Source organism: Dasypus novemcinctus, chromosome 1 (assembly GCF_030445035.2).
Source record: "Dasypus novemcinctus isolate mDasNov1 chromosome 1, mDasNov1.1.hap2, whole genome shotgun sequence".
Lineage (NCBI taxonomy): Eukaryota > Metazoa > Chordata > Mammalia > Cingulata > Dasypodidae > Dasypus > Dasypus novemcinctus.
The window spans coordinates 104,546,492-104,561,884 of NC_080673.1; the positions used below are offsets into that span (position 1 = coordinate 104,546,492).

The 15,393-nt window shown below is 34.8% G+C and overlaps 1 protein-coding gene across 2 annotated transcripts in view; it reads left to right on the top strand.

Moving 5' to 3' along the window:
• LOC101433248 (sperm-tail PG-rich repeat-containing protein 2) overlaps nt 1-15,393 on the top strand; it is a 103,538-nt gene extending 88,145 nt beyond the window's left edge. For both annotated transcript variants that reach the window (XM_071215535.1, XM_071215534.1), the window contains one exon: nt 14,405-15,393. In XM_071215535.1, the coding sequence (XP_071071636.1) occupies nt 14,405-14,428 (24 nt within the window). In that variant the 3' untranslated portion in view covers nt 14,429-15,393. The remainder of the gene's footprint in view (nt 1-14,404) is intronic.

A 15,393-nucleotide genomic window follows, 5' to 3' on the forward strand; every position in this document is an offset into this window, starting at 1 on the left:
ATTCATTAACACTGTGCAGTCTGCTTGTACAGGGTGACCCACATCTGTCTTCATTAGGAGTTTCCTAGGTGCCAGTAGTGAACAGATGGGTCATTATTGCCAACACTGCCCTCTGGGCCTACCTGGAGGACAAGCAAAGTCATCTTTTACAGGACACATATTCACATTTACCTACTAGGGTGTGAGCAAAATATTTTTGAATAATGGTGATATGTTAAGATGTTTCAAGCTGACAGGCTGTCTTTGTGGATTTATATTTAAAAATAGTTTATACAAAAATATTGATATTATTTTGGTGGTAGGGAAATGATTTAAATGTATAAATATTGTGAACATCTGGAAAAGCTAGAAGATATTTGAATTGTAAGCTATGTAGAAGTTAATTATAAATTTTCATTCAGATTATTTAAACTTAATAGTATACTGAAAGACCTTAGTAGAAACATAATATGTAATAGATTTGATAATTATCGATGATGCTTCTACATCATAAATATAAGGTATTTCAAGATTTTTCCATTTATCTTCAAATAAGAGTATACCTAGTAACATATGTAAGATATTAAATTCCAAATTTAAAATATTAAAAAGCTTAGAGAAATGTACACATAGGAAAATCAGTCTTATTTAAATAAAAAGTCATGCTTATAATCTTAAAACATGCTATTTATATTTCTAAAAAGACTCTTTCAGTGATAAAAAGCACTTTTTGTATGAGCAGATTAACATCATGGTTGCAAATGATGGGAAGATATTAACTGCACATTTGTCTTTGCACTCCTGCTTCTCTTTCTTTCTCTCTCCCTCTTTTTTTTTAAATGTACTGATATGCTTTTGTTCATTAACATTCAGGGTCACCACAAGTGTAGGCTGCACATACTTAGAACCCTGAAATCATGAAAACTAGTTTTTGAAATGGTTATTTTTTCTATAATACTATAAAATAGTATTTTAACTCTAGTATTCTTTATTTAGAAATCTGGACGCTGGGGTCCTATGGAATTGGAATACTTTGCAGTTCTGGGAATTTGTTTTTTCCTTAAATCTGATAAGCTGGTTAGTGAATTAATTTTCTTTCATGTAAATTTCCAAAAGAAATATATTATAAGGGTTTCCAAATTATAATAACAATAACAGTGAGCCAGCTTTTCCTTTATAATTTTCTTAGTTGAAGATTTTCTTTGCCTAAGAAGTCTAATGAGGGTGTAGTAGAAACACAGGCCCTGCTTTTCTCTCTTTTCAAAAGTGTATGTATCTTTGTGAGCATTTTTGCAGTGATCAGTATGTCCTACAACTGGGGAGAGAAACAAACATTTTTAACAGTCGTATTTTAGATGACATTAAAGTTCTGTGTTTGGGAGAATATTGATTTTGAGAAAAAATGTCCTTATATTGAGTTTCAAGTAATGTAGGGAGCAAAGAGAATACAAGAATTAGGAATATGTTGCAGACCACTAGCACAACTATTTCTTTTATAACTGTGATTCTTATTGAAATAGCTGGAAGTGACAGAAGATCATGTGAATAATATGAAAAACTTCAGTGTAGGAATTTTTAATATTGGTGAACTTTGCTTCTTGATTTAACTTTTAATATATTTTATTGATATATTTGGACATTTCAGATTTATCAGTGCAACCTGTAACAATTAATTTTTTACTGTTTTTATCTTGTGTGACTGTCTTAGTTTCCTAGGGCTGCTGGGTGACTTAAAACAGTAGAAATTTATTCTTTCATACTTCTGGAGGCTAGGAGTCTGAAATCAGGGTGTTGGCAGAGGAAATTTGTAGCAGCATAACTCCAGTCTCCTCTATGTCTGTGTGTCTGTCTCTTCTGTTCTTATAAGGACACTAGTCATATTGTATTAGGAACCACCCTAATCCACTATAAACTCATCTTAACTTGATTACATCTGCAAAGCCTCTATTTCCAAATAAGGTCATATTCATAGGTGTGGAGTAGGACTTTAGCATATCATTTTGGGGAACATAATTCAACCTACAACGGTGATGTTTTCAAAAACAGTTTTATAGACATAGCAACAATTTTTGCTTCTTCAGTTTCTCTCTTAATTTATCTTTTAGATTGAGGGCACTTGTTCTCAAACTTTTGGGCCTTAAGACCTCTTTACACTCCTAAAATTACTGGGGACTTAAGAGAACTTTTACTTATGTATATTATATGAACTGATGTTTATTGTATTGGAAATTGAAACTGAGAAATACTTAAAATACATTATACACAACTATATTCCCATCATGACAGAATAAGAGTCACAGAAAATTTTAGTATTTCTGTGAAAATCATTTTGGTCTCATGGATTTCCTGAAAGGATAGCAGATTAAACTCTGAGGACCATGGCTATGTGATCTTTGAAGTGAGAGATAACGTCATTTTGTTTGTAAATGCCTAGACCAGAGAATCCTTAATACATGTTAGTTCATATTAGCAAAAATTATATTTCCATATGTTTTATAAAGTTGTGTGTTTTAAGGTATATGCAACTTTTGATTAAAAAAAATAAAATCATATCCTTTCTGTGAAGTGTGCAGTGAAATTGTAAATTGGAATGAGAACAGTTTTCTTACTATACCTGTTAAAATTAAAGTGACCTTAAGGATATTGCTGGCATTTGCAATTCTTATATCAAATGTCTTCCAACATTATACTGTCAGCAGGGGACAAGAGAGTTGACTAATTTGAAATGGCAGTCTTAGGGAAGACATAAACTTCAAAATACCCATAACTGCTTTTAATGTCAAAAATTCACACATGGCCTATCTCAGTATCTGTATCATCACTTCTAAAATCTCTACAAATTTCGAGAACTATCACTTTAAGGAACATATTATTACTTGAATTTGTATAAAATGTTTATATGGAAACAAACATGTTGACATTTTCAATTGTGATTAAAAATATAAGCAAGAAAATAATAAGCTATTTATGAAATTAAGGTTATATAAATTTTAATATAAATTTAAAAGATTTCTTTCCTACAAATTAAACTCTTTTGGGCTTTTGTTCTTTCAATTTTTAATGTTGGGTTATTTCAAGGTTTTACTGTTCATTTGCCTGTTTTAGTTTGCCAAATGGCTGCTGATGCAAAGTACCAGAAAAGTGTTGGCTTTTATAAAAGGGGTTTATTTGGGGCAAAAGCTTACAGTTACAAGGCCTTAAAAAGTCCAATAATAAGGCACCATAAAAGATGCTTTCTCACACACGTCAACTGCCACATGTTGAAGCAAGATGGTGGCCCATCTCTGCCTGATCGCTCCTTCTCTTCCAGGCTTCCTCTTTGTGGCTCAGGTGCTCCACTTTCTTCCTGATGTCAGCTGCAAGTTGGCATAGGGCTTGTCTCTTAGGGATTCCTATATCGGTCTTGGCTGTTTCACTGTCTTCCCAAGTTCAGCAGTAAGCTACTAGGCATATCGTAGGGCTGGTCTCCTCTTGAGCTGCTCCATGGGCCCAGCCTCTTGGGGGCTTCACGTTTAAGAAATCTTCTGTCTCACATTGCAAAATCAAATATGTTGGCTCCCTTTTCTCTCTGTCTCTGTCTACATGAGTCCATTTATATCAGACTCAGCAAGGGGGCGGAGACTCAACCTGAGTCAGGCCTCACTGAAGTTATTCAGTCCAGAGCCCTAAAGCAATCTTATCAAGTAATTTAATCAAAGACCCCTCAGCTGAATTTTAATGAAATCAAAAGGTATAATACCCAGAAGAATAGATTAGTTTGTAAACATAATCTTTCTCGTTTGAAATTCATAAAATCTCAAAGTACTACAATGCCTTTTAAGGTTGTATGGTCTTTCTCTCTTGAAGATTTTATAAGAACGCTCCTCTCAGAAAAATACAAAACTTTATGTGTTATTCTCTAAAAAAGAAAAGAATTGTTTTCATAGTCTGCAGAATACATTCTTATTATGGAAATTTTATATTACCTGATTCATTTTTTTCTTCTCATTATTATTCAGTCATATATATAAGTATCTTAAAAAGAATAGTGAAGACTTCTCTTTTTGGTTATAATGAAGTAGCTTGTATTAGACCAAATCTCCTGTTGGGAACAACTATACAGGCTGGATAAGAGTACCAAGTAGGAAGCAGACTTGGCCCAATGGATAGGGTGTCTGCCTACCACATGGGAGGTCCACGGTTCAAACCCCGGGCCTCCTTGACTTGTGTGGAGCTGGCCCGTGCGCAGTGCTGATGCGCGCAAGGAGTGCCCTGCCGCACAGGGGTGTCCCCTATGTAGGGGAGCCCCACGCACAAGGAGTGCGCCCAGTAAGGAGAGCTGCCCAGCACAAAAGAAAGTGCAGCCTGCCCAAGGATGGCGCCAAACACACGGAGAGCTGACACAACAACAAGATGATGCAACAAAAAGAAACACAGATTCCCGGTGCCACTGATAAGGATAGAAGTGGTCACAGAAGAACACGCAACGAATGGACACAGAGAGCCGACAACTGGGTGGGGGACGGGAAGAGAGGAAAAAAAAAAGTACCAAGTAACTCTTCGAAGGAAGCAGAGAACCACCATAGGAGACAGGACTTAAGGGATAAAGATCTCAGAGGAAAGGGAAATGTATTTAGGCTTGCTTAACATTCTGTGGGGCTTTTTATGTTAAGATATCTTTCAATTTATAAGTGACATAGGTAGGAAGTCTGAAATGCTAAACAGAAATGACTGCTAAGAGCATTTAGCAGTCTCACAAGTTGGGGAAACAAAAATTTGGTATTCAGAAACACCAAGGTAATCAAGGCTTGAGGAGCCCAAAGTCTTGAGAAAAGAGAATCCCAGAAAGGCTCTCCTGACATTCTGTGCTACTTTACCCCTTGAGACATTTGCTGATTTCTAAGTTGTGCAAACAAGAGGCCAATAATCCAGTAGAAATTGTCAGCTAAATGGCTAAAAAGTTAAGAAAACAGAAAAAGGAGATGAGGAGCTACCCAAAAGAGAGCCTGAAAATATTCCAGATTTTCAGGAATAACCATGGATAAGAAACAGACCAACCTGCACAAAGATTTAAAGTCCATTTCAAATACCTCAATCTCTGATTGACTTAAGATGATATGTCCCTACTCAACTGCAAGAGAGAAGAATAGTAAGTCCTGTCTGTAGGAAGATAACATTATTCAGACTTTCTATGCCCAGTATTCAATTATGACCCAAGAGAACATCAGACTCCAGTTGATCAAGATATTTGACTTAACAGATTTCAGAATAACTATGATGAATATGCTCAAGACTTGGAAATAAGATGGAGAATTTAACAGAACTGAGTTGAGTAAAAAAGATCCAAATGTGGGGATTTAATTAAAACTGTAACACATGAAATTAAGAATTTAGTTGAAGGGTTTATTAGAAGTTTAGGAACTGGGACACCTCTCTGTCACTTTACTAATCCTAGAACAGAAGAGAGGATTTGTGAACTCAGGGGCTAGTTAAGTGAAAAATATTTGGTCTGAAACACAGAGAATAAAAGAACAGAAAGAACAGAAAAGAGTGTAAGAGATATGAAACACATATGTGATTGGAGCCCCAGAAACAAAGAAGAGAGAATGGGGCAGAAGCAATGTGTGAAGAGATACTGATTGAGAATTTTCCACAAGTAATGGAAGTCATTAAACCACAGATTCAAGCTCTACGAACTCCAAGCAGTTTAAACACAATATATACCACATCAAAGTGCAGCATATTAAACTTTCTGTAAACCAAATACAAAGAGGAATTTTTAAAGTTGCTGGAGAAAAAGCTATCCTCAAAGGAACAAAAATAACCTGACAGGTGATTATTCAACAGAAATGATGAGAATTCAGAAGACAATGTTATATTTTTAGAGTGATGAAAGAATGTATAGCTCAATGAATTTCCACATGAGCTAATAAAATGCACATAAAATGCCAACTTAGCATTTTATACTCAGAAAATATTCAAAATGAAAGGGAAATAAAGACATTTTCAGATAAAGACTGAAAGAACGTGTCATAAATACAGTTACATAACAGGATATGTCAAAAGTAATTCTTCAAGTGGAAAGAAGGCAATCACTGATCATCGGGTCCAAGTTTCTCAGTCAGAGTGAGGGAGTCAGGCCCATTAGCAAAGGAAAAGGAAAAGGGGAGTTTATGCATATTTAGTTTATTCATTGTTCTAATCCACCTTTCTCTGCTTTCTCTCTGCTCTCTCCTGTTCCTTCTCCTTTAAGCGTTTTTTGTTCTTGCCTCTCCTCTGTTTACAAGGGAGCTGTTTTTATGTTACTACTATCAGAATATATGATTGGCTCCTACAGTGGCATACCTATCATGTTACATATACTGATTATTTGCCATATGTGTTGGTTTGGGGTCAAGCTCATTCCCTGGAAACGGCATGCAGTTATGCTTTGTCACTGCATCCTGGATGTAGCGAAGCAGTATCCAGGATGGTTAGGCTGTTTAACTATTGGGCTGTAGTGCCCCCTACACTGATAAAGCAATGAGAACTGCAGTAAGGAATGAAGAGGAAAGGAAAGAGTAATATGTCAATACATATTGATGATATAAGCAAAAATATCAATGTATGCTGGTATTTAAAATATATGTAGAGTTAGAATGTGTTTCAAAAATACCACTAAAGGGGAAAGAAGGTAAAAGGAGTTAAATTTCTAAGGTCCTTATATTGTTTGAGAAGAGGTAAAAGTCATCATTTATAGTATGATCTAATGAGTAAAGAATACATGCTATAATCTCTAAAGTAGTTACTAAAAGAATAGTAAAATAAAGTATAAGATAAATGAGGGAAAAATTGTTACTTGAAAATCCAAAAGAAATAAAAAAAGAATATGAAAAGAACAAAGAACAGAGTAAACAGAAAAAGATAATGTTACTATATTAGATTAGTAATTACACTAAGTATAAATGAACTAAATGCAATAATGAAAAGATGAAGAATCGTTGCATTAAATTAAAAAAAGAAAATCCTATGGCCTTTAAAGAGAAAGGCATTAAATATAAGAACACAGGAGGAGAAAAGATGTAGTAGGTCAATTAATACCAGATAATAAGGAAAGGAAAATCCAACTCATGAATACTGATGCAAAAACCTGGAATGATATATTAAGAAATTGAGTTCGATGATATAAAATGGATACTATATCATCAACAAGTTTGATTTATTTGAGGAATCCAATGGTCAGTTCAACATTCAAAATTACTGTAATTTACTAAATTAATAGGTAAAGATAAATACTATGTGATCATCTCAATCAATGAAGAAAAAGTATTTGATAAAATTCTCTTACCTTTCATGATTAAAAAACTTCCTTTGCAGCAAAGTGGAAATAGAAATGAAGGATTCTTACAAATGAAGTCATAATAGTGTTTACTTTTATGGAGAGGTGGCAAAGTGGAATAGAGTATGACTGATTTCCAGATTTTCTTAAGCTGATAGTATTTGGTTTATTGAAATGGGTAGTAGTTGTATGGGTGTTTTCACTTTGTGAAAATTCACTGAGCTGTACATTAATGATTTGTACAATTTTCTATATATATGTAAAATTTTAAAAAGCAAGCTTAGTGATGTGAACTAAACAATTATTTAATATAGGAAAATCAAATCTTTTGTTTTATTAAAATGTATCACATTTTAATAAAACAATTGTACTAATTTTAAAACAATCTAAAGAGCTATAACAAACTAACTTCAGTAGCTTGTTTACCTTTTGGTTTATAGGTTAGCTTTTGTGTCATTGGAAGGTGGGAGAAAAGAGCATATCAGAATACACCAACAGAGACCCCATGCAAAATAAAACTTAAAGTTATTAAGGGGAGTGTATATTTAGGGGGAGAGGATTTGTATGATTTGAAAGGGATTAATCAGTAATGCTGATATTCTTCTTCTTTACCCTATTTTAGAAGTTAATATTCTTTGCTTTGGGCAGTGATTTATGTAGTTTGTTTGAAATACATTTCCTGTATGCAAGTTTATCAGGAAATCCTCCTTGTGTCAGTGTTCATTGCTGAAAATTTTTCTAAATTGCATTAGTCCTATCCCCATCTTTTTAAAATTTATTCCTAAACAATTTTGTACAAGTAATAGATTATCTGGATGTAAGTACTTTCAAGATAAAAAATAAGTTGTCAAACATGTTTTATATATTGATATTGCCCTCCTGTCCTGTTCCAAGAACATCATGAAGCAGCTGAATCTCTGAGACATTATTGGCTGGAAGACTAACAAATCATTAATTTATATCACAAGCAGAGGTTTTCTGGCTTCCAAATGGGGAGTAATAAACAATACTATTTAATAGGTTAAATCATTGTAATGCTTTTGAAGCAAAAGCAAAGTTGGTACTATTTTAATCCTAAGGGTAAAAAAAAAAAAAAAAGAAATACAGGTTTTGGTTTTGTGAGGTATGACTACAATTACGCTTTTTCCATCTTCATTTTTTATTAATAAGGAGATCTTGACTATGTCATTTAACTAATCTGTGTTCATCTGTGTATCTTTCTGAACACTAGAGGAACAATTTAGTTAGTAGTTGGAATTAGATGAGAGAATAGTACCCGAAAGAAAACTTTTTTAGCAGTAATGTTTCCATAACTTGAGCTACTTTTTTTCTGTTCTTTTGATTTTATGAAGTTGAAATAAAGTCGTTAGAAAATAAAAGGTTAAATCATTTATTTATTTTAATACCTAAATAACCCTCATTGGTTGTAAAGCACTTGTCTGAGTACAGCTCCAGAATTACCTTCTGAAAAAAATGTACCTCTGTCTATATGACAACCAAATATTCTGTTTTAATCTCACATTGTTTAAGTGTTTTAATATGAGGAAAAGGATTAACTTTTAGAGAGCTAGACTGATTGTTACATTCCTAAAAAGGAGAGGAGTGAGAAGGAAACATTTCCTCAATGTGTTGCTATAATTGATGAGGTAATGTTTGAATCTGTAACCTTTTGACATCCTACATAGTAAACTCTTTAAAAAAAAAAGAATTGGATTGCTTCACATTTCAGAATACGTATTATACATTTAATAAAAAGAAACATAACTGATATTGATTGTCAGAAATAATAAGCTTGTGAATATATAAAGCAGTCACTTGTATAGTTCCAGGTAGAGAGAATGAATTAGGCAATTTGTGTACATGCTACACACTTCATGCAAAGGAGCCTTGTGGATATTACATGTTCTTCACTCCTGAATGGTAACATTAATAGTTGGGCTAGTAAAAAGGGGGATGTATTTGCTGTTATTTCTGCTGTCTTTTATCAGTGTTACTCTAAATGAAGATGTGTTTTCTTGTTAGGTATTGGTAAGAGAATGTGACATGAGCTCTTTTCCAAGTGGAGTAAATGTTAAAGTGTGGCTTTCTCCTTAGATTTTGACAAGTAACTTCTACATTAAGACATACATTTCTGTACTGAATTTGCCTTCTGTGAGAGTCAAGTTGGATTACATTTTCTATCAAATGTATAATTTTGTAAAATTGTTAGCCACTAAATTCATTCAAATATTTAGGTAGGTGATATATTTAATTATATTATGAACAAAATATTTTTGATATATGAAACAAATTTCATATAACTTTGATAGAATATTCAAATACATATTGCTTTACTTCTTTTTTATTTATTTCTCCCCGCTCCCTCCATTGTCTGCTCTCTGTGTCTATTCGCTATGTGTTCTTCTGTATCTGCTGGTATTCTCATTAGGCAGCTTTGGCAACTGATCCTGGGACCTTTCAGAGTGGGAAAGAGGTGATCATTCTCTTGTACTACCTCAGCTCCCTGGTCTGTTTTGTCTCTTATTGTCACTCCTCCGTGTCTCTTTTTGTTTTGTCATTTTACTGTGTCAGCTCCTGTGTGGGGCAGCACTCCTTGCATGGGGCTGCAGTCCTGCACAGGGCAGGACACTGCATGGGCCAACACTCTGCATGGGCCAGCTTGCCACACGGCCAGCTTGCCTTCAGCAGGAGGCCCTGGGTATTGAACCCTGGACCTCCTATATGGTAGATGGGAGCCCAATTGCTTGATCCATGTCTGCTTCCCTGCTTTCCTTTTTTTAAAAAATTTATTTCTCTTCCCTTCCCCTCCCCCCCATTGCCTGCTCTCTGTGTCCATTCACTCTGTGTTCTTCTGTGTCTGCTTGTATTCTTTTTTATTTTATTTTATTTTTTGTCTTTATTTTTTTTTAATATTACATTAAAAAAATATGAGGTCCCCATAAACCCCCCACCCCCCTCACCCCACTCCTCCCTCCATAACAACAATCTCCTCCATCATCATGAGACATTCATTGCATTTGGTGAATACATCTCTGAGCACCACTGCACCTCTTGGTCAATGGTCCACACCATAACCCACACTCTCCCATAGTCTACCCAGTGGGCCATGGGAGGACAATGTCTGGAAACTGTCCCTGCAGCACCACCCAGGACAACTCCAAGTCCTGAAAATGCCCCCACATCTCATCTCTTCCTCCCACTCCCTACCCCCAGCAGCCACCATGGGCACTTTCTTCACACCAATGCCACATTTTCTTCGATTACTAATCACAATAGTTCATGAATAGAATATCAGTAAGTCCACTCTAATCCATATTCTATTCCTCCATCCTGTGGACCTTGGAATGGTTGTGACCACTCCACATATATATCAAGAGGGGGCTTAGATTCCACATGGATGCTGGATGTAATTGTTTGTATTCTTGTCAGGGGCACCAGGCATCTGATGTCATCTTGCTGCATCAGCTCTCTTTGTGTGCAGCACCACTCCTGGACAGGCTGTGCTTTTTTTGCATGGGGTGGCTCTCCTTATGGGGCTCACTCCTTGCATGTGGGACACACCCCTGCATGGCATGGCACTCCTTGTGCATATCAGCACTGTGCGTGGGCCAGCTTACCACACAGGTCAGGAGGCCGCGGGTTTGAACCTTGGACCTCCCACATAGTAGGTGGATGCTCTATTCATTGAGCCAAATCCACTTCCCCTGCTTTACTTCTATACAGCTAAAGACTCTGAGGTATCAAATTGTTAAATGAGTTCTGTTCAAGTCATAGTATAACACAACAGAAAGCATTAAGTAGTAAGATATTTCAACTTCTACTCCTTTACTTACAAAACACACTATGATACAGTACTTTACTAAACTAGGGGTAGATATCCATATTGAAACATGGATATGTACATAAAAGTTTTCTCATACTGATAAAGTTGCAGCTATAAAAATAGTTTAAACATACAATGTAATAGTATAATTCAACTTTGTAATTAATAATGGTCTTCTGTGTGTATCCTTGTTTAAACTCTATTGCCTTGTTGTGACTAAATAGCAGAAATAGGCTAGAGGTTGAGGCAGCTTTCTAGACAAAGGAGCTTTGTGTTATTGAAATGAATGCTTGGTGGTGGGGAATCTTATTATTGGATGGAACTATTCAAATATTTATTTATTTACTTCACATGCTCCACTTAAAAATATTCTTTTCTTGGCAGCTGTATCAAATGACAGTAAACTCAATTCAATTTGTTTTAAATGGAAAGGGAATTTATTGGTAAATTCTATGGTAAGTTTGGACCAGGTACTGTTTGCTCCAGTGATGTCACCAGGACTTAGTTTCTCCCTTTAAGTTTTTGGAACTCCTCCTTCTGTATGTTTTATTTTCCAGAATGGGATATTTTATTACAAACTTGCTCATTGAAAGATAGATTGAGTCAAAAATTTTGTTAGTAAGAGATTTTAAAACACTTTTAAGCTTGATCATTCAGACATATACTGAACCCTGGACTTATCCAACAACAAAGGAAAAACACTATTTTTAAACATACAAGAATTATAAAAACTGGTCACACATTAGTTTATAAACTATAGTTCTAATTTATAAAACCTAAAATGCCTCTTATTCAAATTAGGGATTTATTTCTTTCATGTAACAAGTTTAAAAATACAGTATATAGTAGCTGCAGATGCCTTAGATGTGCCACTGGGGAGTGAGAGATCCTGTATTTTTGCAGCTGTTATTGTAACCATGACCTTCATTCCAATGGTCCTACATTTGCCCAACCCAACTCAGGGCATTTTGTCCAATTTCAAGAAAGCAACAAGGACAGAGGACAAAGGGAATTTGGTTAAGAGAGAAAGAGCAATAATACTTTCCCCTCTCTAACAGCTCCCTAGGAATCTCCTCATTGGCCAGGACTGTAAACTGTGCCCACTACCACTGAGAAAAGCTGGGAAATGTGTTTATAAATATTGAACAGTTTATTCTGCAAAAATAATCTATGCTCCTTAATAGAGAAAATAAAAAGAATGGATATTGCTAGATAACTGACAAAATTGGCCATATTAGCCCAAAATGCAAGTTGTAATAGGTAGCCCAAATCAGCATCATATAAAGACCACATCCTCTGATCACGATGCAGTCAAATGATGACATCAGTTACAACAAAATGACAGAAAATGTATCACAGAATACTAACCATGAGTTTAAATAATGTCACATTGGAAATGAGACCATATTTATATAAATGGATTGTAAAAAACTACTAAATATCAACATTTATATGACAGGTCACCTAGAGGGATATTCATCATGTAAGAGAATTGAATTAGAACATAATAAATTATGGTTCCATTTTAAGGATGAGACATTGATAAAGGCAGTGACAACAACAATTAGTATTTCTCTCTTTCTATGCACTCACTTATGCCCAGTAAGTGAAAAGCTGGAACTGAAGGTTTCCTTATATTTATTACAATTAGAGTTTCTCTCCAAAGGGTGAGCTCATGTGTAATTTAAGGGTTGAGTATTTAAAGATGTCTTTCCCACATTCCTTATTCCCAATGTGTCTCCAGTGTGATTTTTCCTATGGACTATCAATTTGAGACAACACTGAAGGCTTTTTTGCATTTCGCAGATTTCATAACGTTTCTCTCTAGTGTAAGGACAAATGTCTACTAAAGATGAGTGAAGATTAAAGGCTTTCCACAGATTTTACCGTCCAGGGTTTTTTTCCAGTGTGAGTTCTCATATTTCTGTAAGATGAGAATTCAGGGAAGACTTTCCCATGTTAATACCTACAGCTCCTTTCTAATATGTCCTCTTTTCATGTACAGTATGTTGAAAATTTTAATGAAGGTTTTCCCACATTTCTTTCATTCACAGGGGTTCTGTCAACTGTGAATTCTTAGATGTATTTTAAGTTCAGCAGAATTAGTGAAGGCTTTTTTCACATTCCTCATATTTATAGGGTTTCTCTCCAGTGTGAGATGTACTGATGTGTACAGTACTTTTTTTGGAGCTAATGAAGGCTTTCCCACATCCCTTACATTCATAGGATATCTTCACAATGTACTTTCTTTAATGTGTATTAAGGTATAAGGCGTTTTTAAAGGCTTCCTCACATAGCTTATATTCATGGGGTTTCTCTGGCATGAATTTTCATGTTTCTCATAAGGAATGATTGATAATCAAAGACTTTCTCACAATTTGTATATTTATAATTTTTCTTGCTGACAGTTTTCCTGTGTGAAACAGAATGTGGAATTTGGGCAAAGGTTTTTTCCATTTTGATTATTCTCATTATTTGTCTCTACAGTATTATGTCTCCTCTGTGCAACATGGATTGAGTTATTTCTGTAGGTGTTCCCACATTTATTAGATTCACAAATTTCCTCTCTGATGTGAGTGTTCCTGCATTTTGTAAGGAATAAGTCTTCACTGACAGCTCTTCCAAGTTCCATTTGTGAATGTTCATCCCCATAAGAATTTTGTTGTATATATGAAGCACATTTTCCTGAGTTTCATTCCATGTGCATGGTTTCCATTCTGTTCAAATTCTCTCACACTGAATGAATGGTGTGTTCTGCCACAAGGCACTATCATATTCATTGTTTTTACAGATTTTATTATTGTTGAAGGTAATGTGGACTTTCTCATTCTTGTTGAAGGCAAATTTATGTTTCACAATATTTGAGTCACGTTTATGGATGTATTTTCTTGTTCAATTTCCCTCTGAAGGAGCAAACTTTGAGCTAGGTTGAGAGTTGTCCCTCATTTCATGACATTCAGAGACTCTAACCAGAGACTGCTTTCTCTTGGGCAAATGCAACTCCTTTCAAATGTTTCTTTTGCTTGTGTGGCTCCTATATATTTTTTTCTCTTGGTTGTCATATTGTTTTTAATCAAGTCAACTTGATGCACTTGCTTTAATGAATAGATCGCAAGTTTTAAAATTAACAATGGCTCTCTAAATATTCAATAGTGATGTCTATATCATAAACAATATTTTTACATAAAACATAGTAGTATCCTTCAGAGTCATGCTATGCATTCTGAAATCCAACAAAATCTACTTGAAATAACTGTTAATCCTAATGCTTTCGAACAATTTGTTTCCCACACTTCACATTACAGAAAAAGAAAAAAAAGTGTCAATAAATGAAGAAGTTGTTGAGTGCTCTGGAACTTCAAGAGCTTAACAAAACTGAAAAGATGGCTACATAAGAAAATCAACAGTGCCTTCAGAATCACAGGAAAATACTTGGGAAGATTGTACAGTAAACATTAAGTGAGTGATCAGAAGAAATCAAAGTTTTCAGAACTTTGTCATCTGTTCCCACAACCCAAGTCTGTTTTTCAAAGTTGGAGATGTGCTTGAAATAACTCTGAAACAATTATTTGCAGAGTTGAAAGGGCTTCAGAGTATAACTGATACTTCCTAAAACAAAAAACTTGTATTTACTTATTTATTTTTTTATTTTTTCAAAGATTTATTTATTTATTTATTTCCCCTTCCCCCCACCCCATTTGTCTGTTCTCTGTGTCTATTCGCTGCATGTCCTTCTTTGTCCACTTCTGTTGTTGTCAGCAGCACGGAATCTGTGAAGAAACCTGTATTTATACCCAAAATTGGAACTCATTCCAAAGCCTCTTAGAGAAAAAAACATGAAGAAATAAAATAAATTTAAAGAAAATCATGACAAATTCACATGCGGCTAAAAAACAAAAATCCCAAACACACACACAAAATTCCAAAGGCAATTTCATCTATTTCTAGGCCTGAAACATTCCTTACCAGAAATATATATAAAGATTCTACACTATAGAAAAGACAGCATTACAACATACTGGTATTAAAATGTGCTGATGATATTTGCTCTTACTCTATTTCATATCTATCATTTGTACAGCCTGCCTCCTACAAATTAAAAGGTGATATTAGGAGGCTCAGACAGAACGTGGCTTCAAAGCGCATTTAAAATAGTATTTTGTTATCTAGGTTATTATTTTCCCTCGTGTCTTGTGTTTTGTGTGTGTGTGTGTATGTGTGTGTGTTTTAAATAACTGTAAAGTCAGGCTTAGGGAAACTTGCCTTTGTTGACAATAAACAAAACCAAAGCTTT